The sequence below is a fragment of the Stylophora pistillata genome, chromosome 2, assembly GCF_964205215.1.
Source record: "Stylophora pistillata chromosome 2, jaStyPist1.2, whole genome shotgun sequence".
Classification (NCBI taxonomy): Eukaryota; Metazoa; Cnidaria; class Anthozoa; order Scleractinia; family Pocilloporidae; genus Stylophora; species Stylophora pistillata.
In genome coordinates this window covers 36,760,629-36,786,801 of record NC_142520.1, presented here as the reverse complement: position 1 = coordinate 36,786,801, position 26,173 = coordinate 36,760,629, and the positions used below count along the sequence as shown (strand labels likewise).

Sequence of the window (26,173 nt, the reverse complement as noted above, 5' to 3'; positions counted from 1 at the left end):
CCTTTATATGTACAAAGTAGAATACGTTCTCCGCTCAACCATGGAAGACTGATTTTTTGTTTTGTTTTGTTTTTTTTTTAAATCAGAAGGTCCGACACGAGGAATGTTTGGACGAACATTTTGGTAGAAACAGTAGTTGGGAAGTAGAGTTTTTGTTTTGTTTTCTTCCTTTCACGGAGAAGTATTACGAGCAAGCAGATAATTTTTATCTCCCCTTGTTAAAAGCATTTATAAAAGTTCAAAGTTCAAGGGGGTAACCAACGCGACAAGTATGACGTTAAGCACTATTTTGAAAACGACCCAGTAGTAGATTGGAAGAAGCCCCTGACTGTAAAACAAATTCTCCTCGTCGGCACCTTACAAAATGTAAAGAGGACAGTATGGAGAATATCCATTTGGATGTTTAGGGTGCAAAGGGTTTTCAGAGTAGCCTAAGTGTTCGAAAACTGTCCAAAAATTGGCAAAAAATACTTCGTGGCGCCATTTCGAAAATAGCTTCAGTGAAATGACCGCACATGTATGAACATAAAGTTGATTGTGAATTTATTTTGAGAAATTTTTGATGAATTCAATTCATTGAGAACTCCTCCGCGTTGATAGCTAAAGAAATGCAGTTAATTTACTTTCACTCCCAAGAAATCAATGATTCATATATGTTACACTATTTCTTCCCAGCTTTTTCAAAGGATTCTCATAATAATATTAATATACGGAATAATTATGATAGAAACAAAATTTAAACAACAACACGTTTTGACTCTTAAAATAAGACTAATTAAGCTACCTTCGTACATTTTATCCGTCTTCCTATGCATCTATCTGTCCCAGAGTCCATCCATGCAGATGTTCCTGATTTTCAGGTCTCTGCGCAAGAAAGTGCGTTTCACAAAAATTACCTATTTGCCAGTTACAACAGAAAAATATTTTTTCCTTCTCTCCTGGTAATTAGATATATCTTTATTCATTAATTTTTTTCTCTTTTACAGTATTAACCTATTAAAAAAAAAAGTTTTTTCGGGCTGAAAAAAAGAAAAAGCCTAGCATCGCCTTTTCTGAGATACAAAAAAAAATTAATCGAATGTCTGATTATTTTGAGGCTTGGCAAGGTGAAAAAATCTGATCAGAACCTGTTTGACGTTTCGTGCAATTCGTCATTGACACGAGTCAAAATTTCTGCGTTACGTTCATGGCAGCTATGAATTCCTTTCTTTTCAGCATCTCTCCACGTAAATTTGCATTATTCGAATTCCACAATGTGCGATGTGATTTAGCTGCACTTTTTTTTCCTTCATCGATAGCTCTTTTTTGGTTACTCTGAAAAAGATACTTCCGTGTATGAGGTAACAAAGGAAAAACGTGACCTCTCTGGATCAAACAGATTTGAAAATTCACCGCGATATCTAACTCGCCGTGTGACGCTCGGCTGGAGGTAAAATGACAGCTTGTACTGCACCTAAGAATTACTGGAAACAGCCGTTCTGTTATACCGTCGGAAGAGCTTTGTTTTACGAAACAAAGTAACCAGGAACTGTCAAGCAAAACAACCTCTCTTTAAATGGTAGTAGAGATAAGCAAAGCATCGTATTTTCTGCTTCCACCGCTTCGTTTCTCTTCTAAAAGCGAAAACGAATCCGCAGCAGAATTTACCAGAATGGGATCGGCTGTCAGCGTTTGTAAAGGATCAGACGCCCGCGGAAAATCTCAGAGTCTTGTAACTCAGTTGCGACGGGAAAATGTTCGTCTGCAGGCTAGAGTTGAGAGGCTGTCTGTGAAAGGGAAGCGACTGAACGAAGAGATTAACACAATGCTCAAGGAGAAAGAAGAAAAAGAAGAGAAGCTCAGGGTAAATTGTGAACGTTTTCTCAAGCTTTCGCCGACAAATGGTGAGTGGAAAAGTTTTCTACCGCTGTCAAATGATTTGAGTGACGAAAGATGCGCTGAGTGTTGTAACTGACACCAATGAGTTGCAATCTCACGCGGGCTATGTTAATCCAATTTTTTTTTTCTTACTTTCTTTTTGTCACTGATTTCCATTGGTTTGGAAGCAGTCGAAAATCTCAATTTTACTTTCTTGTTTTTCAAACTTGCAGCTAGATTATTGACGCATCAATAAGAGAGTTTTTTTTAGTAGGTGTCACGTTTACGGATACGAACTCTAATCTTTTTTACTTATGTAACTCTTCCGTTTTTAGCATAAAGACACTAAGAAACTTTCAATGACTTTCTATTTAATTTGTTAGCACGCTTTGTTTGATTTCTGTTCCGTGACTAGCGAATATCCGCTCAAAGTTAGCTACATAAAGCACTGTTCATTTCTATTTCCCGTACGTCAAAGTGTAAGAAGTTAATTCGCCTTCTATTAGCAAGTAGCTCAGTTGCGAGGAGTCACTGTAGCGAAAGCATTTCGGAGCCGAACGAAGTTTAGGAGTTCTCTACCCCGGAGTCAAGATCCGATGTAAGTTACGCTTGTAATATTCCTCATTTTTATCATTTCTAGTTTCGTAGTCTTTCGGTTTTCCTTATATCGAACCTTCATGTATCCGTTCTATAGTTTTTACCGCCTGTGCTGTACAAAGACTGCCAGCTTAAGTGAATAAAGAGTTTGATGCTGCTGCTTGTCTAAAGTTCAACACTGTGGTTATACTGGCGAACTCCGGTGCACAACACCACGTGTCTGCGGCATCGGGAACGCGACACTAGGGCTACGTTTAGTTAAATCATTTTCTCACAAAGTGATGGGTAAAAAAAATTATCATCTTCTTGAATCAGAGTCTATTGCGGGGGATAGCATCCAGAAACTTCCAATCGATTAAGCAAAGAAATATTTCACCTTCATTTTTGACTAGAGGAGGACTATGCATCATTAAAAAAGTATGACGTACCTAGAAGATCTTTTTTTTTTTGACATACGGAAAACAACTAATTCTTACCTCGTGAGTTTAGTTGTTTTCAGTTCGCCTTTTTATCCAAAAAAACATTTAAGGGAGGGTCAAACAGTGTTTCCCGATATAAAATCATTGTGTTATTCGTTGACAAAGGAAGATAACTCATCGTTACGAATTTTGAAGCTAAAAAGTTTTTAACAACTAGATCGTTATTGTGGTTTATCTGTCTCTATTAATTTCTAGTTGTTTATGCATAGTACTTGGCTGGCCTGATATGTTTAGTGTCCATCCTTTTCAAGAGACTCGTCAAAGACCTAAAATTTGGATAGGTTCTTAGTCAGACCTTGCATTTTGATTCCCGGCCGCCAGCGTCAAAAACATGGGGGGCAGTCTAGCCTTATCCTCACCTAAAATGTTTCCCTTGTTGCTGACTCAGCACAGCAGTTTCTGTCATCAAATGAATAACCTCGCTCAACGATATCAAAACTACTTTGAAAAGTGATAGGGATCCTGAGACATTTACACCACCATCTTCTTAAAATCAGACTGAGCGTGTTCTTGCTTCTAGAAAACTGGCCGCCGAGATGAGATGCGGCTGAGATGATTTGAAAAAATCTATCGCATCGGTCGAACCATTCACCGAACCTTAACATTCTTGATCATCGATAAGGACTTTTTTTTTTTTTTTTGACAAACACATCTTCTATCAACAAGTGAAGATAAAAATTATATACGAGACCCTACTGGCCATATGAGATCCTCTATCAGAATCAAAGAACAAGGTTACATTATGTATTTGCCTCGATATATATCGTATTTTTAGTCAAAGGTGCTGTCAACTGACACGCAAACTCAGTATATACGCACAACGAGGTGTTAAAAAACGCGGTTTTTTTTGTTAATATTGTAGCCTGAGGAAAAATTAATTTTCGAGTATTCCGATCAAGCGATTTTGTGGGGTAGAACCGGAGTGCAAAAAGACAGTCCTAAAATGTATAGGTGACAACAACTGATAAACGAAAACAGTGTGGAAAACAAAGAGGATTTCCATCGTAGAGAAAATTGAAAGTTTTTTTACGTGTAGTTGTACCACTACTCCGATGAACGTATAGCTTGCGTTTTAAAGTCCGCAAAGGATGACGAGACTGCGATCAAACTTAATCAAAAAAGGTTGGCGAATTTTGAAAAGCCAGAATAGTACGTCGTCTCGCGTTCTCAAGCGTAATCCTCATCATGGAAAGTAATTCACTTAGGTCAATTCCGCCAAGAAAAACTTACGTTTCAACATTATATTCTCTCACTTTTCACCGGTATATAAACCTCACCATTTTGGCCAAATATTTTGATACAACGAATCAGAGGGTCTCAGTGAGGCAATGGCTTTTACGACTAACAGTTAAAATTTTAGCCATTTTAGGGCTAACTGCTAATGTAATCCCATTTTACGGTTAACTTTTTTTAAAGACTATCGGTTCGAGGTAAAATTTGTAAACTTTTACACTTAATGGCTTTTGAATTTGGCGTTAGATCATGGCGTTTTCGCTCTGCCGCTGCTATCGCACCGGCGTTCGCTTAGAACAGGTTAGACAAACAATAAAAAAAAAATTGCATTCGTTCAAGGAAGTGCTCTTCAATAAAAGTATTTACGATAAAAATGGTCAGTGCGTGGATGACATCTATCCCACTTGAAATTTCCTCCCATATTCTCGCCGGCTTGAATTCAGGAAACTGGATTTATAAGGCGGGATGTCCAGTTCAACCTTCCATTATCACATTGACAAAAGAAATCTCCCATACTGAATCAAGATCTTGTTCTATAAGTGAGCCGAGATGATAACATCTTGATAAATCACACCATTCGATATCCTTATGAGCCACAGTATCTTTCATCTTTCCAGCGGATGAACGAGGAGTATCAGGTGGACAAGAAGCTGTTGGTGAGCCAGGAGGTTTCACCGAGAAAGTCCTTCAGATAGAACTGGACGAGCTGATGAAAGAAAAGTGTGACTTAAAGAACGAGCAGAAGGAATTAAAGGCTACTGTTACACACGAAGACCACACAGACTTCCTCTTATGTCAAAGGAAGAAAAAGCCGATGGAACAGAACAATGTACTTTGAGTCACCGTATTTCCTCGAATAAGTGTCCACCCCAAATAAGCACCCTCTCCTTAGGTCATAATGTGAAACAAGCGCCCCTTGGAGAATAAAAAGCGCCCCCCTCGATAAAGCGCCCTCAACCCAGTAAGCGCCCCTCTGTTTTAGCCGCCATTTGAATGAGCACCCGGGCGCTTATTCGTGCAAATACGGTACCGACTTTTCCAACTAACTATACTAAGAAAACTTTTGAGGATTCCTATCGACCCTATAGACGTTAGGTAAATTCGTCTGTCACAAATTTTGACGGAGATTGACGAATATATTTTTGTTTTTTTTTTTCTAGCCTGGTTAACTTGGTTAACTTTTAATTCCCAAAAGTATGTAAATTCTCTTTATTTTGTCTATACACCATCCAGGAAACAGGTAATGGGAGTACTCAAACTTAATTTTCAGATAAAAGAAATCATATTTATTTTGATCTCACGCCAAATCCTCATAACTAACTATACTAGAAAATGTGTAGCAGCCAGAGACGAGCAAATGTGTAGCAGCCACTTGTCGGTTGTCGGTTAAAATTCAGTCACTTTGTCCGTCGGTAGTCAGTTAAAATTTACGATCTCTGTCGGTAGTCGGTAGTATTTTTCGCCCTTTGTCGCTAATCGTTAACCTCATCCACACCCTCCTTTTTGTCACCTCCCTCAATCATAATCCTCTTTGCCAAAATTTCGTCCTCACTCGCTTCTTCTCGAGATTTACATTTTCCCCTCACTTCCCACCGGTCGTCTTTCTTTTCTGGAGCGTTCATCAACTTCTGCTTGCTCATAAATGTATTACCTGCATCCGGCGCCTTAAGCAGAACGACGCCGGGTTTCCGGATCGGTCCAGTTTGTAACTTCTTGGGTAATGTGCACTAAAATGTGAAATAGGGCCTATTTTAAGTACTCTCGTTTGTAGATCTTAGCAGGCTCAGGGGATGCTAAGCGTTATCTCTAAATCCATTCCTCAACCCACAGAGAAAAGAAGCTGCAAAAGTTATAATTGATCATTTTGATCTAACACAAAATACATCAGTGAAGGTGGTTCCAAAAGTGGTTGGACACGTAAGATTTAAGAAGTTTCCTTTCGTAAATTCTACAGAAAACTGTGTAGTTTGACGCCAGGTTATCCAAAAGATTCATTTTTAGCTGTTTATATCTGCGCATTTTCTATTTTGATAACTTCTCAACTTCAATCTGCCCAGTGCCATTAACGCGGCTGTTTATAATCAATAGACTATGGCATTATTTGCTTTCAATTATAAATGAGATACACTACAGATTGTCAACCTAGAAAATTCTTGTATTTTAACCACCGAAGTCAAATACAACGATTTACAGGCTAAACAGTTATTGCTGTTAAGTTGCGTTATTCGTTACACAAAAATACAGATGGAAGCTTAATATTTAAACCACTTTACCGAATATTATTATATCTAAGGGACATTTTCTTATTGGTTAGCTCGTTTCTGAAACAGAAATTTTCTTTTCACGAAAAGCAGCAAATGGAAAAAATAGAACGAGTAGAGAACAACATAAATATTTAATCTTACAACCTAACTACAGAACTACTACAGTGATGCAACGATCACACTCCACTGGACATATTTAAAAACTATTCAGACTAAATAGAGGGTTCTACGACTTACCGTTGAGCTCACTGCTACCTTCATCAGAAATTAAATTTGGCAGTTCTAGTTGCCCTGCCCATCTGTTACTATAGCAAAGTTCCGTCGGCGCACCTGGCCGTGGACGATTTTTCCGGGCGAAATAGCTTCAGCGAGAAACCACCAATTCCAAACTAAAGAGCTTAATTGCTCTTTCAATCCCAAAAATTCTGTCAGATGTTTTTTTTAAATTCGAATACTTTTGTGCGTTTATCTTTGTCGACCGGAACCCGGCTACGGTGGCGTTCGATTACCACTTCTTCGCCATTACAGAAAAAACTCACTATCACGTTTATGATTCCACTCATGGCTGACATATGGATGAACCGTATGAGCAAACTGAACAACGAACAACGAGGTTGAAATGTTACAGCGGGAGGTTTCGTGGGCTCGAGTTCCGGAAAACGTTCTGCAAAATGATCCCGCGCTCTTCCAGCAAAAAAGTAAGAAAATGACAGGGAAATTCTGTAGTTACCTTTAACCCATTAATAGCCGCAGCTTTTGTGAAAAACTGTGTTTTGAAGCTAGTCGAGCATATTTCGGGTCACTGTTGTTGTTTTAAAAGCTTAAACTTACCACAAACCCATTGACAGTTTGTACACTCGACGGCCTTTCGATCCAAATGCAAAATGGCGGCCTGAAAACCTCGGGCACGCGCAGAAAGCAAAATTTCGAGAGTTTTTGGGTTCTCTCTTTCTCCTGCCCTTTTTTTCCCCTCTCCTTGCCTGAAGCCTGAAGTTTCCCCTCACTTGCTGGAAATTTAGTAGGCTTCATTTTGGTGTAGAGATTTTTTAGGAAACTACTCTTTATTTTCAAAGCACATGCTCAGAAAGGTAGGTGGGTAATGGAACAAGATTTTCGTGCAGATTTTCAGGTCAAAGTTACATGGTTTTTTGGCTATTTCTCCAATCTCCTTCACTCAATTGCAATCATTCTGGTATCGTTTGTAAGATATTTTCAACCTGTTCAAGTACGTGTTCAAAGTCGTACTCCATGGTTAATAGTGATGACGTCACAAGGCGTAGAAAGAGTGTGGGTCCACACGCGCGCATACGGGCGCACTGGACGTCAATTGGTTAATGTGGTTACTTCGTAAACAAGAACAAATACGAAATGCTTTTCTGATCTCATCTTTCTGAAAATAAATATAGATAATGTCGGCCCATGTTGGTAGTGGGTTAATGTCTTTTTCTGTCGGTAGTGGGTAATTTTTTTTTCTCGTTTTGTCGGTAGTCAGTAGTATTTTTCGCCCTTTGTCGCTAGTCGGTTAACCCCATTCACACCCTCATTCTAGGTTATGTAATTTCTGATGTAATTATACTAGAATAGTTGTGACGGTTGTACGCTTTCGGAATTTTCTAGAATACTTTGGGAATGTCTATAAAGACTCAGGCACTTGCGAGAAGTATTTTCTGTTGTCTACAAAGACCGACTGTCAGGAAAGCTTTAATGAGCGAGAACTACTGTGTTACTAAATGGTAGGGAACACGGTGGGTTAGCTCAAAGGCGAGCTGTACTGGGCTCAAGTAAGATTTTAAGGATAATATAACAATGTATTGCCTCAAGGGTCGCTCCTTATTACGGTAGCATCACACGTTTAAAAACAGCAGTTGACTTTGTTGGAGTATATAGCTTCTGGAAAATCAAGCTATTTTAAACGACACCGACTCAAACGTTCCTCTCGTTGATGCTTTCCCCCCCCCCCCCAACTCTGATTAGTTTTTTTCATTCTCTCTAATTTATAGGGGATTATTTGTCCACCAGGATTATGCCATAAAAAAATATACAGGTCACCGTGCTAGTTCAGAAGGAAAAAGACCATCGCACATGTTTAGCTACTATTGTGAAAGGGACGAGCAAAGTCCGATTCGGTCAGTAATTTTTCAATTAAGAGTTTTTTTTTCTATTCACGAGTTCTGAAAAAAAATAATAAAAGTAAAACTTTCAAGTCCATAATAAATAATCGGACGACCTGAAGTCCTGTTTCCATTTAACAAATACTAGGGAAACATCTGAGCAATAAAATATCAATAGTTTAAACGCACTCATAAATGAAAACATGGCGGGTGAGTTTTTTTCCCAAGAGACAAACGCAACAGAAAATGAAGGGTTCTATTTGATTTCCCAAACATAGCGGGTGCTCTGTTCTAAAATAACGCTCAAATAATTGATGATCGCAATTGAACTGAGTGGAGTGAACTTGGGTCTGAAATCATGGCAGAAATTTCAAATTTAAGCGAGCGCTCCGTGGTGGTTTCGATTATAAAAATGTCATTGATAATTGTTGATTTGTTTGAACACAGCTCAAAGTTGATTTTGTTGATCGCGCAATGACATTTGTAGGGCTTACGCGATCTGTGATATTGATGTGTGGCGGTCGTGATCTACCTAGCAATGTTTTCACCCGAAAATGTCAAAATCTCTACCCAGTTCTGGGTCCTCTTGGTCATTTTTCCCTGGATAGCCCCCCTCCCCCCATGATCGTGCAAACCATTGATAGGTGCATAAATAGAGCATCATTAGACTTTAGTATTACACCTCCTCCACGCTAAAAGAGGATAAATGGAAAAAAAGACGTAAACAAAAACAAAACAAGCCAGAACAGATATAAACGAAAAGATCTAAACAAACTGACAAGGAAGCCTGTTTCATGGCTACGTTTTGATCGGTCTTTAACGGTCTCTCTGAACTAATCCAGGGCGTTTCCCTTTTCCTCGACAGAAATATAAAGTGGGTCTACAACCTGCCTCGGCACTCTGATAATGAAACTGTCAAGAAATGAAGAATCTTTGCGAAGTGGTAAATATTTGAGGATCTGCAGCATTAAAAGCAAAATGAAATCACCGGTAGACATGCGTTGTTATTCAAAAGATCGTACAAGATTCACGTTTTCTGAAACGCTCAGTGTAGCAATAGGGCTCTCAGTGATGGGGGCCCATGGTTTCATATTTCCCACAGTTATACCGAATGGTTTAAACAAGTTTTTATAAGGATAATTTCATAATATTGTTTTCCTCTCGTTTGTTTTCGATTCTTATAACGATAAGATTAGCTTTCAGTTTTTAGTCTACATCTGTGTCATTCTAAGTTCAATTCTCCAGCGCTGAGAATATGTTTAGGCATTTACAGGTACATACATACATACATCCATACATACATACATACATACATCCATCCATACATACATACATACATAGGTTAATTTGACCACTCCCTATAGGGGCTTTTTAGGGCCAACACCCACCCATCCCACCCAGGGGAGGACATCCACCACACAGTAATCTAGTGCGTGGGAAATTAACGTTTCGTACCCTAACCCTGCCAGGAGACGGGGCCTACGGTTTATTCGTCCTTATCCGAGAAGACTAAAATATCTATCCATTTCTTGATTATAGAAAGATAGCAAATTCACCTTGCTTATTTTAAGACCATGAGTATCAGTCCGGCCGGGTCTCGAACCCTCGACCTCCTTCACAACACAATCCAGCGCTCTAACCAAATTGAGCTAACCGGGAGGCGGTTATACATGATATGAACAAAGTACCTGTGTTTAGCTAGAAACTAGTGTACTTTCTGCAGCATGATCTCACCTGGCTACAAAACCAATTCAATTCCCAGAAGTGATTAACATGTAACTTCTCTCTATAATATCAATACATTATCTAGTAAACAGGCGATGAGAACACTTAAACTTAGCAGGTAGAAGTTGTGATCTTGATTGATAGAATACCAGATTCTTCTAAATTCTACACAAGGGAATGTCTAGCCGCCAGGAGGGAGAACTAGGCGTCAGATCTTGGGGGATGTTAGGGGTCAATGAGGACTTAAACTTTTATTAGCTTCATAACATATAGCCTTTCTACTTTTAATGAGGGAGACAGTGGGTTTTGCTCCTTTCTTCAGTGAGTGCTCCTCTTTAACAGTGAGAAATAGTAGGTGGGTTTCCACTTGTTAGCTATGTAACATAAATTTCTTTCCTGTTGTATAGACTTCTTTTTTTAAAGGTGATCCCCAGTTTACTTATTGATTGAAAGGGAGAGCCAGAAAAAAATATTTGGTTGTCCATCATGATGTAAAGTCTGAACACATCATGACTGAGAGTCAAATATTTTCCAACCCTGCTTGACTTTACCCCTCCACTTGTTCTCTTTCTTCTTTTCTTGCAACACAGGATTAGCTTTTTTTTTTATCCCACCATGACCTCCGAAAATGGGAGCGATCCCTTTATTTACAAGAGATTATCTAAGGCTCACATTGGGAAGGGCTTGCCTCTTATACCAGTCCTCTCTTCTGGGACCTCATGGGACTTGTTGCCATTCAGCAGTCAACAAGCTTGAAGTTTAATAAAGTAAAGAAATTATTTCAATAAAATCAAGAACCCAGAGTGGAATTTTGACCTTACATCTTTATTACTGTACAACCTGGATCAGTAGACACATATAGCAATGATATCAGCTTTCTAGCTAGTTTAATTGTCAAATTCCAGTAATGGAACTGAAAACCTGTGGTAACAGTTTGAAAATCAAAATCATCATTAAAAAGGTTTGGTAGGTAAGGCAATGTATAACTGTGCAAATAGTGCAAAATTATGATAAAAAGATTCAAAGTGTTCTAATTGTCTAAATTAATTGCATCAATCTGACTAAATGTATTGCAACAATGGACAAATGTACATTGTGCTACTAAATATAATAATATAAATAGTATATATAGCTATCAACACAAAGATCAATTAGAACTTTAAAAAGAAAACTGTATTAACACTTTCTTCAGTCATTACCCAACAACATTCTTAAATTGATGTCAAAGCATCGCAAGTCTTAACATTAATTAGGATCTTGGTCTACAAAGATGAGTAAAAAAGGCGAACAAAAATGGTGCAGCCATTTTCCTGACCACTGCAACTGCTGCCAGTGTGTGTGTAATTGCTTATCAACTGTTATACACATGCATCCTTTTTTTTTGTTAACTGTCTCATTTGTCTTCACTGACCTGGCAAAGGCTATAAACTCTAAGATTTCTACCAAAAATGACCATTAACTTAATATAAACACATACTATGAATGAATTTCTGAGCAACAAGTAATGAATTAAATCATATTAAGTCTTAAAACTATATTCTACATTATATGTAAATGCATATATGTAAGTAAATGCATATATGTAAGTGAACAAAGCCAATTTTTCTATTTTTCATTTTTGGAGAGGAGGTGGGAGGTAATCCCTTTCCCAAGAGATATTTGAAATAAATCTCCCCCCAAAGGTTAGTTGTTGCCAGTGCTCCAGGCACAGCATTTTGGCCCCTAGAAATAAAGTACAGTTTTAGTCACCAATGAAGCAGAAAAAAAACAAAATGAATATATTGCAAAATACCTATCACCACAGAGCAGAGAGAGCAACAATATCTCATGCAAATTTTCATCTCCCCTATTTCACCCCTAAACAATAAGCAGTGAAAATGTTTCAGCTTCCAGTACAGGTAGGATTAGTAGATGGAGATCACCAAATTAGCGATTCTCCCTAAAAAATTCTAGTTGCCAAAATTTTTTCGCTACTTTCCATGGTGATCAGAAAAATCACAGCTTGGAACACTGAATGGTTTTCACAATAATATTTATAATTACTGACGACGAGAATCAAGGGTAGAATTCTTGCTCAAAATCTTCCACCCATTTAGTGATATAAACACGTACAACTACCGAGAGCTCCAATAAAAATTTCTACTACAAATCCTAGAACAACTACTAAACTATTTAACTCATATGATTATAATTTTAATTCTCCCCTCCACCTGCTACACATTTCCTTGTAAATTGGTTATAAGAATTTGGTGTTCAATCAAGGTAACAACTTCTACCTAATAGGTTTGAGTATTCTCATTACCTGTCTGCTGGTTGATGTATGGATATTATAGGGAGAGGTTACAGGTTAATCACATCTGGGAATTAAAGGGTTAAACTCCCCAACCTCATTCCCAGGGGGTATCTCATCTTCCCGCCCCCCTGGAGCGAGTGAGGAAAGGGGGGGTAGAAGATGAGAGAAACCAGGAACGAGGTTGTAAACTCCCAAGACCTGATCCTTAATTCTTCTCCCCACTTGCAACTTAGTGAAGTTGGTGATAAATAGTTCATTAGATAAGACAGTAAGGCCAGGCCTTTAGGACCTCGTTTTCATGTCAAACTTGGTCCCAGTACTTCTCTTATTGCATAGGGTGAAAAAGAATTTGGTGTTTGATTAATCTAACAACTTCTACCTGATAATTTTGAGTATTCTCATTACCTGTTTGCTGGATAATCTATGGATATAATTATAGAAAGAAATTAAAATGTTTATCACTCCCGGGAGTGAGCAGGTAAATATATTTTTATGTAGTTTCTAACCAAAAATATGATCCCAAGGCTTAAAAGAGTACCCATGAAGGGCCATTGAGAATCTGAAGGGGGGAAAAAAGCTTACAAATTCATGTACTATGTTTAAACAGTGGTTACAAACTGGACCCCCAAGCTGTTGTTTCTAAGAAAGGTGTTGCCATCCTCCTTACAAATGCATGATTGCTAAAACACAACATTCTAATCTGATTGTTTTATACAAACAAAACAACATCATCAAGACAATTCTTCTTAGTTTTGTTTAGTTTCAAAGTAGTTTTTTTTTTCTTTTAGAGCTAATTTTCCAGGTATCCAAAGATAAAATTGATCAACTAAGTTGTTACAATAGAATTCTGCATTCAGTAATTCAGGCATTTATAAGGAGAGCAAAAACAATGGCAATTAAAGCAAGATTTCTGCACAGCCCCATACTTCATTATGCAGACAGTTCTTGGATAAAAAAAATAAGGCAAAAGAAATATATTACCTTTTTTACCACAATTAAGAGTAAATTAGCAATCTGATTGGCCTAATTGCAGTTAATGATAAGAATACAGACAATGCTACTCACATCAACTTGTCAGGCCATGGTCTCCTGGAAAAAAAATTTTTTTTGGTTGATAAAATATTATTGAGGTGAAAAACAAATTGACAGTGGTTTAGTGCCCTCTGTACTCTTCTCGACAGTGATACTTGTCATCACGATGGCCAAAATTTGTTGTAGACTCACTTGGCTGCACCTCAAGAGTCCACAACATTTTGACCACCCTGATGACAAATATCATTGTTGATAAGAGTACAGACCATGCTAAACCACTGTTGATTTGTTAATCAGACTATGGCTTTGTTTTAGAATAATACAGGGCTGTACAGAAATCTTTCCACATTCCCTTTCAAACCTTGACTCTCTTTCTCATTTTTCTAAGAAATTTGTCCATTTCTTGTTTAGATTTCTTCTCCAATTCTTCCTTCTCTTCATCATCTAGCCTGCCCCATCTCTTTTTTAGCTTTTTTTGCAACCTTTTATCCGATATGTTGGGATGCTCTTCTTTCAGCTCCTTCTCCTTCTTAGCCGACCAAAGTTCAAATGCGGTCTTTGGAGCCTTTTCCTCTGGAAAGTTTGTGAGAAAATACTGTGTCAATTCACTCTCATATTTCTTTTTATCCTCCAGGTAAATGTCCTGATACTTTTTCTTCTTTTCGGCGCTGAGCTTCCTCCACTTCTTGCCAATTTTGGCCAGCAACTCCCTGGTGTTCAGATCTGGATATTTCTCTGCCATCGGTTGTCGCTTTTCATTGCTAAACAAAAGATAGGCAGTTAAAGGTGCCTTCGGGAAAGAATCGTCCATTTTCCTTTTCCTAGATCCCTCACTGGTTTGTTTGTCTGCCGCCCTTTGCTTCGCATCCTCGAGAATCTCTTTAGCATTTCTCATTTTTCTGACTCTCAACGTTAAGACTCTCCAGCGTTTGTGGACCTCGTCTGCAGTGAATCCATCAAACGCGATATCACTCCAATTGATATCCTTGACGTAAAATCCTCTCCTTTTCTCAGAATCCTCCAGGTATTCATCCACTTTTCCAAATAACTTCTGCTCTTTTTCATACGTCCAGATTGATGATTTTTCTTGAGATTCCTCGTGCACACTTTCACCATTAACGGCCGCCATTTTGAACGCTAATGAGTGCGTGGTTGCTAATGATAGCTTCCAGGCTCTCTCTTGGCAGTAATCTATGTGTCGTGTCGAGTCGAGTCGGGGTCAGTCTGAAAAGTTTATCAAGATGGCGAGCGGTCTCTTCGGCCATGTGGGCCGATCTTCGTCCAAAAATCTTGTCGAATTTCGCGCTGGAAAAATGACTATGAAAGGCACCACTGTCACGCCGGATAAAAGAAAGGGATTGGTATACATTTACCAGAGTGATGACTCGCTCATGCACTTCTGTTGGAAGGATCGGGGCACGGGAAATGTTGAAGACGTAAGCAAAAATTTAGGCAGTGAATTCTTTTGTTTTGTTACGTGCTCTAGTTGATTTGAAATTTCTTTGCTTTGTACTTCAAGGTGTCACTAACCTAAGCGTCATCAACATGTTGGTACAAGATAAATAACTGAAACACTTGGATTTAAACCAGATTCGAGAAAATTACATATCGTAAATTATGCTAATTAATTAGTCACTTTTTTTTTTTTTTGAAAATATGCCTCTTCCGTTCAATCCTTGATCTTCTTTAAAACAATCGCTTATCGATCAGTTTTGTATCGTGATGTGAATTAATTTGATTTAATTGAGAAATTGGTTATAGATTGACGTTAGAGAATAAACTGAGAAGGCGAAACGAATCTTTACAAATGGCGTACAAACTTATTGGGGGTAACCAACGCAAGATTTCTTTATAACCCTATTCTTCATTTTGCATGCAATTCTTGATTTAAAGAAAACAGAGGCAAAACAACAGATTACCTTGGGATTACGGCTGTCTGATTAGTATGGGGTTATACGGAAATCTCTCCGTAACTAAAAATAAATTCATTGTAGTGTGGATATATTTAGCCTCTTTCAGTTAATTTGGGACACTGTAAATGCGTCCTCAAAGTCTGTAGAGGATAAACAGTGTGTACCTTTGTAAAAATTCCAACTTGTGGATGGTAATTTAGGCTAATTTGGCACTCTAGTGGAAACTGAATGACAGATTTTGATTTTGTGTCTGAAAACTTTTGACCCCAGTTGTTCAAAGGATGGATGACACTAACCATTGGATAAATCACTATCCAACTGTTAAGTGCTAACAGAACTTACTGTGCTCTACACTGGATAGAGATTTATCATGTGGATAGCGATTTCTTTGAACTACTGGGGCCTGGGCTTTATCACTGCTAATATCACGGTTCATGCAGGCCATGGAATTTTAGAATATTTTCCAGGCTTGGCTAGTCATGGAATTCAAGTTAGGGTCACAAAAACCTCTTTTTATATATATTATGTTTAAAATTGTTGTTGTTGTCATATCCTGAGTGCGTGATGAACAGAAAGCCAAATTCCTTTATAGAGGATTAACTCTTTAGACCCTAACATCAGTATTTATACTTTCCATACTGTTTATACAGATCCTAAGATACTGACAACAAGAACTTAGCTAACAATCAAGAGCCTCTATACTTGGTGATCATTTCCTTTACATGGGAGCAGGGATGGCATAGCGGTTGGAGTGCATGCCTCCCACCACAGTGGCCCGGGTTCGATTCCCAGACCTGGCGTCACATGTGGGTTGAGTTTGTTGTTGGTTCTCGTCCTTGCTCTGAGGGTTTTTCTCTGGGTTCTCCGGTTTCCCTCCCTCCGCGATAACCAACGCTCCAAATTCCAATTCGATCAGGAGTCAAGTGTTTTTAACTTGAGCAACTGGCTCGGAAGATTGGGCAACCACTTCCTACATTATCAACTTTAAATGAATCATTCATTATTTATGTATTCTCCTGACCTTGTGTTGTGTCATTCAGGATGATATTGTGAGGAGAAATTAGATGTTAGTCATTGTCAGGGGTCAAAGTGTCGAGGAAAGACAATGCATCATTCTGTAAGTCAACTCAAAATGTTCTCCCTAATTTCAGGATCTCATCATCTTCCCTGACGACATTGAGTACAAGCGTGTCAAACAGTGCACAACAGGAAGGGTCTTTATCCTAAAATTCAAGTCATCCACACGCAAGTTTTTTTTCTGGATGCAAGAACCCAAGACAGACAAAGACGAGGAGTACAGCACAAAAGTGAACAACTTGCTCAATAACCCCCCCACCCCAGGGTCGGGTGGCAGTGGCAGTGGCCTCCCCCCTGCTTTGGCTGGATTAAGTGAGCAGTTGGGTGAGTGTGCTTGTTATTTTTAGAATGTAACCTTTTTAAGATGTAGAGACCTTTGTTTGAAAATCAATGACAATTCCTGACAGTAAAAGCTACCTTAAAAACTAGCTGAAAATCTGCAAATGTTTTGTTCCAAATGGTCTAAACAAATAAGGGTGTGGCTTATCTGCAAGAACATCTGAAAAATGTGCAGCAAATTTGCGTTAATTAACACTATTCATTGAAAATTGATAAGTCTGTAAACTGAGAGCTACTGCTGCATTGTGACCCACCTAGCCTGAATACTGACATAACCATTACTTTCCAAAATAACTTACATAGCAAATATGAGGCAGACTAATCCTCTTCAACTGAATTGCAAAAGAGTACACTTAAAGAAACCCATTGGTGTCGTGGCCAAGAGTAAGGGCCAGTGTATACAATGGACCCAGCCCTTTGACATGGAATCCAAAGTTCCATTCTTTCTGGGCCAGGTTGTTCATGATGGGGTTAATGTTTATCTAGGTTTGAAGTTAACCTTGGCTTTTAATTTCTTATGTAGAAGAGCACATATTATATAAGAGCTAACTAAAGGCTTTGTTTGGGTCTTCTATCAATATGACTAGAAATTAAAAGAGAAAAAAAAACAGAAGAAAAATGCCTTTGCAAAGGTATAAAACTAAATTAAATTAACACCAAACCTGGGTTAGGTTAACCATGTTTTGAACAACCAGGCCCAAGGACCATTTCTCGAAAGTCCTGGTAACTTAATGTGCCCATAAAGCTGTTTTGTTTTCATTGAAGATGGGGATTTCAAAAGAATTGAAAATGATACATTAAGACTATCAGCTAAAGAAACAAAAAGGACTGCTTTGGGTGCCAGAACCTGCCTTAATTTCCTATCCTTTAAATTTTGATTTTAAAACCTGGCTTCAGGCCCATCAAGTTACCAAGACTTTCAATAAATGGGCCCCTGATGTATAACCATTATTGTCATTTAACAGGCGATGGCCAGCTACAAGGCCTGCTGGGAAATCTGGACCAGCAGCAATTGCTTCAGTTACTGAGTGGTTATGGAGGACTGGGTGGTCATGGTGGATTGTCCAGTGCTGGCAGCTCAGTGACTGCACCCACTGCTGCTTCTCCTACGTAAGTCAAAAACATTTTTATGCAGTGAAATTTAGTAGAACCCCGCTTCAAGATCACACCTTTATTCCTTTCATTCTAATCATCAAATTTTTAGTGCTCCTTATTGTTAATCAGGCATTATCTTCTAATTTTAGATAGAGAATTAGTGTTAATCCCTCAACTTCCAGAGGTGATTAACATGTAAATTCTCCCCATAACATCCATACATAATCCAGCAAACACATAATGAGAATACTCAAACTTATCACAGATAGAAGTTTTTATCTTGATCAAACACCATATTCTTGTAGCTCATTTACTAGGAAATGTGTAGCAGTTAGAGGGGGAAATTGAAAGGGATAAAGTAGGCAATATCCCCCAGAAAGTAGACAATTTTTTCTTACTGTAAACACCCACAAATAAGCTGCACCCGCAGAAAAGCCACACCCTGAATTTAGCAGCTCAAATTTTGGAAAAAAAGTTTTGTGAAAGGAATCCAGAAATCCAAAGTCGAGTCTTGAGAAGTCATCTTCAGCCACTGTTCATTGAATGTAATTTCACCATCAATGTTGCAATGGAAAATACTTCGAAGTCTTGCCCACAATTTTAGCACTTTAATATAATGAACATTGTTTCCACCAACTTTGACCTATGATTGATCTTTTTCTGGTACTTGTTGACAGGAATTTCTTCATTCAACAGTTTTTCCATAGATTTTTGCATTACAACAAGAATGTGATCAGAACATTCAAAGCTTGGTAACCAGGCTTTCGATAGGACGTGAAAAATTAATGTTGACATCTTTTTCAAACGTTCCCACAGATAAGCTGCACCCCCAATTTCTAGTGAAAATTTTTCAAAAAAAAGGTGCGGCTTATCCGCGGGTTTTTATTGTAACTCCTCATCATTTTTCTGTATATATATCTTATTAACCAAGTGCGAGGGCCTTACTGGGAGAATATCAGCCAGAGGTCTTGACAGTGCGGACCGAGCGCAGCGAGGTCTGTACAAAAAAGACAGAGGGCTGATATTCTTCCAGTACAGTCCCGAGCAAGCTTGGTTAATAAGAGATTTATTATACGACTGAAGTTCAAAGGGACACAAGTGCGGTATCATTCAGGACCATTTGGGACAGTGCCCGGTCCAATACTGAGAGAATATTGACCGGCAATAGAGCAGTTTGATTGGTTGATCTTAGTCATTGGCACTCTGACTGCCCGAGTTGTGTAGTATCGATATTGTGAAGTAAAAACCATTTTTGATCATCGTTAGGAGTAAAAGGTTTGATGAAACTATCTTACAAACCAGAAATTGTGAGTTACCTTGCATTTATTTCATAAATTGTTAGAAATTTTTCTAATTGTTAAGAGTAATGTACTTTTACATTTGCATAGGCCCACAAGGGTTCAGTCGTCACCAGGGCCCAGGAGCACTTCCTCAGCTTCATCATCAGGGACCACCACACCGCGCCCTGCAACAGCTACACCTTCAGTGCCTCCAGCTGCTCCATCCCGTCCAACCCAGCCTCCTGCTCGGAATGCTGTGCAGCTGACTGACTTGCAGAATATTTTGTCCAATATTCAAGGTAAAACTGGTGAAAAGCCATACCCAGTTAAGCAAACCTATAGAGCACTCACTCTGACTTGTAAGCAATTGTGTACAAGTTTTCCATGTTGTTCTCTATAACATTTCCTATGGTACATTATGAGGACATTTTTCTAACAATCAAGTGCATCTTGAGTTTGGCATCATTTTGTTTGCTTTCACGACCTTGATGGCTGATGCAGGGGCAATACTGTTGGTGTACTTATATCACTCTTAGGTTAAATCAGTGACTGTGTTTTTCAAACTGATGATCTCAAATTGTTTTTGATTGGATAGTTTAAGTATGAATTTTAGTATCACTAGCAGAGGAATCCAGAGAGATAAATTTGTTTATGGATACAAAGTAACTAAGTAAGTAAGAACTTTAGTTTAATTGTGTCAAAATCACCAGCGCACAGTGTACACTAATCGGGGACACTTAAATACAATTATTTTATAATAAATAAAAATATGAAATATAATTACATGTATTGAAAAATGTCTAAAATAAACACTTAAATGTGACATTTTTTAAACAGTGCCTGCAGAAAGTGCAGAGCAAGCAAGCAGAGAGAGTAAGTTGAATTTATTTTTTTATATCTTTTAATGCCTCAGTCTGTCACGCAGTTTTAAGTAAACTTTCGAAATAAAGGGCCTCAGCTTTCATGAGTTGAAATTGAAATTATCCACTAATTTTAGCTATTTTTTTCCTTGAAAATGAAACTGAAACCAGGAGATTGATTCTATAAATTTTCAAGCTTGCAGCAGCAGTAAAAATATGACCAGAATTGTAAAAGATGGACAGTTTTAGAAAAACCATGCACTGAAAATGAAAAACATATAACTCCCTTCTTCACAATCTTAACTTCTTCCTAATTCTTCTTTCCAGATGTGGATCTGTCCAGTGTTTTCACACCTGATTCAATCATGCCGCTGTTGTCGGACCCAGAGTTCCGTCAACAGCTTGCCCCTTTCCTTCCTGCTGGTGAGGAACTGCCTCAGAGTCCAACTGAATTGTCAAGCACTTTGCGTTCCCCTCAGTTTCAGCAGGTATGTTGGTGACTGATGTGTGGTTAATAATTATTGTAAGTGTACTGGCCCCTTACACTTACTAACGTAGCTTACCCCAAGTAAGGTATTCTTAGATGCTAATTAGCCAAATTTGTGGGAAGAAAAATCACCTTTATGTGCAACCCAAGTCACAACTGTAGTTTGATAGGTAAAGGTTAAGTCTGTTTATGAGCCAAGTGGTCCGTCAGGCCAGTGCTTAACTTTGGTTTCCGTAGCGTAAAGCGAACTAGGAGTATTTCTATTTCCCCCCCCCCCCCTGGATGGGATGCTAGTCCAACACTGGTTTACCCCCCCAGCCAGGGTGGGGGGGTAAACACCTGGGTGAAGAGAGGCACTGTGAGTCAGAGTATAGTGTCTTTCCCAAGAACACAATGCAGTGTCCTGGATGAAGTATTGTTAATGTTGTTTCTCTGCTTATGTTATGCTCAGGCCTTGGGATTGTTCAGTTCTGCTCTGCAGTCAGGTCAGCTTGGTCCTCTGATGGGTCAGTTTGGGTTTAATGACGAAGTCATGGGAGCTGCAAGGAGAGGAGGTGAGGGACTCCTAACCTAGTTAACAAATGGTAAACACCACAGCGTACACTTTTGAGTTATGGATGCACGCAGGAGGTTGCTAAGCACGAAAGAAGCGTAAGAGTCACTCTAGCTTCTTGAGTGCTTAGCAAACCTCCCAAGTGCATCCATAACTCAATAGTGTACACTGTGGTGTTTACCATTTGTTTTATAACATAACATTGACACATTGTAGCTTAAGAGTTCCCTTTTATTTAACAAATCTTACACGACCAGAAGAAACAAGCGCGCGTGGAAAAATAGTATTTGCATTTGCTCACATCAGCAGCATACACCCATGGGCAAATGGGGGATGCTAAATTGACCAATCAGAGGGTGTGCTTTGCTTTGGTTATGATATAAAAGTGATTAAAATGTAACTTCTCCTTATAATATCCCATACATTACCCAATAAACAGGTTATGAGAATACTCAAAAAACTTATCAGTTATAAGGTTGCTGTCTTGATGAAACCTTAAATTTTGGTAACTGATATACGAGGAAATGTGTAGCTGCTAGAAGGGGAGAATTAATCAAATCTTGGGATTTAAATGGTAAATTAGAATAGAATATGGTGACAAATTTGGAGATTGCTAAAAAAAAAAAAAAAATTTGATGAGCTTTCCAGATTTGCTTTAAGTAAATGGGAAAAGACTTTGCATGCCAAGCCAGTCTGTTCTAAAATATGTATAGGCAATGGGTCGATGTGCTCACATGTACAAATTTAGTTTCCAAGAGAAAAGTTAAAAAAACTTTCCTCAGGATAAATGTAAGGTAAATGTTGAGCATAGATTTACATGTATGCATTATCAGGTTGCAGTTTCAAGCTGGTGAATTGGGTTAGCTTATTTATTTAGTTAAGTCAGGGGTGGATCCAGGAATTTTTGATGGGAGGGGGTGTCCAAACTTTGGTTCAGAAAGGACTGTTGGATTCTTATGAGGCAATTACTTCTCCCCAACACCCCCTCCCACCAGTTGCTGTTGCACGTTATAATTCCTTGGCCACTTACTGTTTTCTTGGATTCATTAATGAAAAAAATCAGCCAGTTAAAAAGTGATATACGATCCTGTCGATGTAAGAATTTCAGTCCCAAAGTTGTAAGCGTCAGGTCTGATGGGGAGGGGGGTCCGGACTCCCTCCCCCTGGATCTGCCACAGTAAGTGCCTGACTTCTGCCTGCTGAGGCAGCTTCCATGACTTTTTCTTTAGCCCCCCCCTTTTTTTTTTGTCTTCATTAACTCTCCTGTTGACTTTTCAAGTCTGAGATGTGTTTGTACTTGTTCCAGTCACCAAACTGGCTTGTCTTTCCCTTTCTAACTTTAGACATGGTTGAATTTGTGCGTGCAGTTCAGGAGTCATCTCGCCCCAGTACTACTGATAGTACCAGTACCTCTGATGCAACTTCACGGTCAACTACAGCCAATGATGGTGACCAGGAGGCCGAAGAAAAAGATAAGGACGAGGACGAGGCCATGAGTCTGGACTGAGGTCATTTAGTGACGGATTGTGTTGAGTGTCCCACAAACTTCCATGTGGAATTGTTAGAAATAAACTGTCAACCCTGTAATGAGGTTTTTTTTTTCCTTAATATTTTTGGTTGTTTGGTTTAGAAAGGAATGTAAGCGTGATGGTTTTGTTGTCATTAAATTTACTCTACATATGCAAAATTGTTGTCTTTAATTTTTTCTCCCAAGTTGTCAATTTTATAAATCACAAAATATTTAGAAAAGGTTGTCACACCATTTCAAAATAGAACTAAAATTATATTTACCCTTTAAACCCTAATATCAGTATTCATACACTTTTCTATGAATTTCCTTCAAGTGGTGACAATGCGACTTCATTCAATCACAAAAATATTAGAAAAAGTTGGGTTGCACCAGCCTTTTAACTACCAGGAGTTACTGGCATTTAATTACTATCTACTTGATAACTTCTCAATCAAACACTATGGTTAAGAAAGTGAAGGAAATATTTGCAAAAAATTCTAAAACAGAAGAAATCCTTTCCATTTTTAATTGCAGACATAATTGCAGTGCATGTGTATTTCTCATGAGTTGATATGACCAAAAAAAAATTCCATATACCACAAAATGTTCAAAAAAGTTATCACATTTCAAAATGTAACATATACTGATCCCTTACACCCCTAAAACAGTGTCCATACTCTCTAAAGAATTTTCTATGCATTTCCTGTGAGTACCTGGCAATGTGACTTCATTTAATTACAAAATAATCAAAAAAAGTTGTCACACCAAGGTTTCACTTCTAGTCTCAGTTACTAGCATCTTGTTACTATCGATGTTAAAATTTCTGAATTGAACATTATGGTTGGGAGAGGGAAGGAAATGCTTGCAAAAAAATTCTAAATCGAGACCCTTTTTATTTTTAACTGCAGACGTAATTGCAATATATGTAAAATCCTATGCACTTGTCATGAGTTTACATGACAAAAATATGTTTCACGAATCAAAATATTCAAAAGTTTAAGTGTTACACTATTTCAAAATTCAATTATAACTATATTTCCCTTCAAACCCTACAATCAGTGCATATTCTTTATGCACTTTCTTTAAGTACTAGCAATGCAATTTCATTTAGTCACAAAATATTCAAAAACGTTGTATCAAACTGACCTTTTTACTTGTAGGAGTTACCAGCTTCTACTAACTATCTACATTCCATTAAGAACTGACAGTGTGATTTCATTTACTGATCACACCTTAGGTTGGCAATGATTTCCTTTATTCTCATATCTTGACAAATGATTCAGGATGATTACTGTACAGAGAAATTAAATGTTGGTTATTCTTTTGAAATCCTTCTGATCAGATAAGAAACAATGTCAAAATAATTTAAATTCTTTCAAGTAAACTTCTCCAGGCTCTCTCAACTTGCTCTTGAGTATACTCGGGCTCCCACAGCGTGCAAATGGCAACATTTGCCTCTTTTACTCGTTCTTCATTGCTAATCTGGGATTTAATTCTGTTTAAAGCCTGTTCTTTGGAGATGCCATCTCTTGAGAGAATGCGTGACACAGCCTCATTTTCTGGGACAAATGTCACCCATACTTCATTAGTTGCATTGTCCCAGCCAGCCTCCAAGAGAACTGCAGCATCTAAGATGCAAACCTTGAACCCCTCTTCTGCATATCTTGCAATTTCTGCTTGTACTTGCAGCAATATTTCGGGCCAGACAATATGATTAAGCAATGAGAGCTTGGCCTTGTCAGCAAAAACAATGGAGCCCAATGTCCTTCTATTGATAATCTTATCCTCAGTAAGAATTCCATTGCCAAAGTTCTCGATAATTTCTTTGTAAGCCCTCTTCCCTGGTGTGTAGGCCTGATGCCCCAGCTGGTCGCAACTTATGACTGCTGCACCTAGGCTCCTAAGCCTTTGGCAGACTGACGACTTTCCACTGGCAATCCCTCCTGTTAGACCAATGACATAAGGGTGCCCTGGCACTCTCATTTTCCTAACAGGTCGTAAAAGTTTTCCTAATAATTTCTGTCTTTCCATGGTAGAACTCATCTTCTCTTCTCCACTATGAAGTTTTCCATGGCTTGATTCCACATCTTTTTCAATGACAATGTCAATCACATGCACATCTAGAGGGTTCAAACCATTTTTCTCACGCATGTCATTCACCACAAACCCTCCTTTCTCTGTTTCCTTACTAACGATGAGACACTGATATTCTGGGTCAGTTCCCGCTGGACCAACTGGGTCAGTTAATGGTATAATGTTGTGTTCCAGACCTGTGAAGGATACACGTATTTGTAAGTTTTGGAATTACTTGCTCACTTGCTTGAATATGTATACTGATGTTAGGGTTTTAAGGCTGCTCACACAGTGCTTGGAACTACATAACTTTGTGTAAATACATGTAGTTTTGTCCTGAGTAATATTTATATTGCTGATTCAGTGTACCACCATGTTTTTTAATTTTGTATTGTGTTTAGTAAGAAATTAGTCGGCTTTAATCGAGTAATCTAATTCCTAAAGTTTGAAAGGAAAACTTCGTCTTTATATCACAAGTCAATAACTAACAAAGGATAACCATTTCCAGCAAAATGAAAAGCCATTGTAGTGGGCTAGGTACGGGAGAAAAGCTAACAATAACACGTGCAGTTAATTAGAAACAATACCTGGCTTTATATCCTCCAGAAACTCTTTTAAGTTCCTCTTTCTGTCCTGGAAAGGCTCGATAAGTTCTTTTAAGACCTTCTTTTGTAGAAGAGGTCCCTCGCTAAGACCAACGGTGATCCTCTGTTCGCAAAGCAGAGAAGAAACAGCCAGAAGCAACCTGTGTCCAGAATGCATATGATCAAACGTTCCACCGAGAACCACTTGTTTGTAACTCTGTAGACAAGTACCATTCAGATCGCTACTGAGCTCTTTTTCTACACCTCCCTTGCTAATAATCTCATCTTCAAGGTTCAAATACTTCAGCTTTCCGTCGAGATCAGAGAGCTGAAAACGTCTCGCCAGCCATTTCTTGAACTCCAAAAGACCAACTTTCGATTCATTGTTTTCGAACACATCATCAACGAAAGCAACTTCGGGCGATTTGACGAGATTTCTAACTTCTTTAGTGCCACTGCCACTAGGGGCCAAAGTCCGAGGTAGTAAAACACGGACATCTAGTTCCCCGGTTTTGGAAGAGCCGGTTCCATAAACATCAACCAACAGCTCGTACAAACTGCGCACACGATGAACAACAAAATCAGGTTCGTAGATATCTACGTAAAGAACTTCTTTGACTTCTTGAGAAACTTGGCTCAAGAGAGCAGGTAATTTGCTCCTGAGGCACGAAGGCGAAAGAACTAGAAGCCCGTAACGAAACATAGATTCACAATAGATAAGTTAACCTGTTGCTGAGTTCACTCTTCAAGGGTTGTTGACGCAATCGACACTTTCTTCTACGTTGCGAGAGAACTGGATCTAGCTCGGTAA

The 26,173-nt window shown here is 38.6% G+C and overlaps 4 protein-coding genes, 1 long non-coding RNA gene and 1 pseudogene across 6 annotated transcripts; 3 read left to right on the top strand and 3 right to left on the bottom strand.

Annotated features, from left to right (window-relative positions):
- Positions 1-67: 67 nt before the first annotated feature.
- LOC148739320 (uncharacterized) lies at positions 68-5,466 on the top strand. Of its 2 annotated transcripts, none has more exons than XM_088751243.1 (2): positions 68-1,883; positions 4,784-5,466. In XM_088751243.1, exons 1-2 carry the CDS (start codon positions 1,556-1,558, stop codon positions 5,002-5,004), a joined length of 549 nt encoding a protein of 182 aa, XP_088607369.1. In that variant the 5' UTR covers positions 68-1,555; the 3' UTR covers positions 5,005-5,466. The 2 variants fall into 2 exon arrangements, with proteins under 2 accessions (XP_088607369.1, XP_088607368.1); XM_088751242.1 differs by having other exon boundaries at positions 4,766-5,466.
- LOC148739321 (uncharacterized) lies at positions 1,968-2,613 on the top strand. The gene is made up of 2 exons (XR_015997373.1): positions 1,968-2,455; positions 2,552-2,613. It is a non-coding gene; the product is annotated as an uncharacterized LOC148739321 (long non-coding RNA).
- Positions 5,467-5,638: 172 nt separating the features above from the next.
- Positions 5,639-6,993, bottom strand: LOC148739319 (uncharacterized; annotated as a pseudogene).
- A 4,077-nt stretch (positions 6,994-11,070) lies between these two features.
- LOC111333107 (nucleolar transcription factor 1) lies at positions 11,071-14,747 on the bottom strand. Its single transcript, XM_022938627.2, has one exon. The coding sequence runs from the start codon at positions 14,718-14,720 to the stop codon at positions 13,947-13,949; it is 774 nt and encodes a 257-aa protein (XP_022794362.2). The 5' UTR covers positions 14,721-14,747; the 3' UTR covers positions 11,071-13,946.
- Positions 14,748-14,784: 37 nt separating this feature from the next.
- On the top strand, positions 14,785-22,882 carry LOC111333095 (proteasomal ubiquitin receptor ADRM1-A). Its single transcript, XM_022938613.2, has 8 exons — positions 14,785-15,027; positions 16,656-16,905; positions 17,886-18,030; positions 19,404-19,594; positions 20,133-20,168; positions 20,483-20,643; positions 21,094-21,196; positions 22,539-22,882. The coding sequence occupies exons 1-8, from the start codon at positions 14,785-14,787 to the stop codon at positions 22,700-22,702; spliced, it is 1,293 nt and encodes a 430-aa protein (XP_022794348.2). The 3' UTR covers positions 22,703-22,882.
- On the bottom strand, positions 22,874-26,132 carry LOC111333094 (bifunctional coenzyme A synthase). Its single transcript, XM_022938612.2, has 2 exons — positions 25,366-26,132; positions 22,874-24,975 (listed from the first exon to the last, which is right to left on the bottom strand). Exons 1-2 carry the CDS (start codon positions 26,063-26,065, stop codon positions 24,071-24,073), a joined length of 1,605 nt encoding a protein of 534 aa, XP_022794347.2. The 5' UTR covers positions 26,066-26,132; the 3' UTR covers positions 22,874-24,070.
- Between the last annotated feature and the right edge of the window lie 41 nt (positions 26,133-26,173).

Coding starts and splice junctions, on each gene's coding strand:
- LOC111333094 (XM_022938612.2), bottom strand. CDS start 26,065: ATGTTTCGTTACGGGCTTCTAGTTCTTTCGCCTTCGTGCCTCAGGAGC. Junction 24,976..25,365: donor TCTGGAGGATATAAAGCCAG/GTATTGTTTCTA, acceptor TATCCTTCACAG/GTCTGGAACACAACATTATA.
- LOC111333095 (XM_022938613.2), top strand. CDS start 14,785: ATGTGTCGTGTCGAGTCGAGTCGGGGTCAGTCTGAAAAGTTTATCAAG. Junction 18,031..19,403: donor CCCACTGCTGCTTCTCCTAC/GTAAGTCAAAAA, acceptor ACATTTGCATAG/GCCCACAAGGGTTCAGTCGT. Junction 20,644..21,093: donor GTTCCCCTCAGTTTCAGCAG/GTATGTTGGTGA, acceptor TGTTATGCTCAG/GCCTTGGGATTGTTCAGTTC.
- LOC148739320 (XM_088751242.1), top strand. CDS start 1,556: ATGGTAGTAGAGATAAGCAAAGCATCGTATTTTCTGCTTCCACCGCTT. Junction 1,884..4,765: donor CAAGCTTTCGCCGACAAATG/GTGAGTGGAAAA, acceptor TATGAGCCACAG/TATCTTTCATCTTTCCAGCG.
- LOC111333107 (XM_022938627.2), bottom strand. CDS start 14,720: ATGGCGGCCGTTAATGGTGAAAGTGTGCACGAGGAATCTCAAGAAAAA.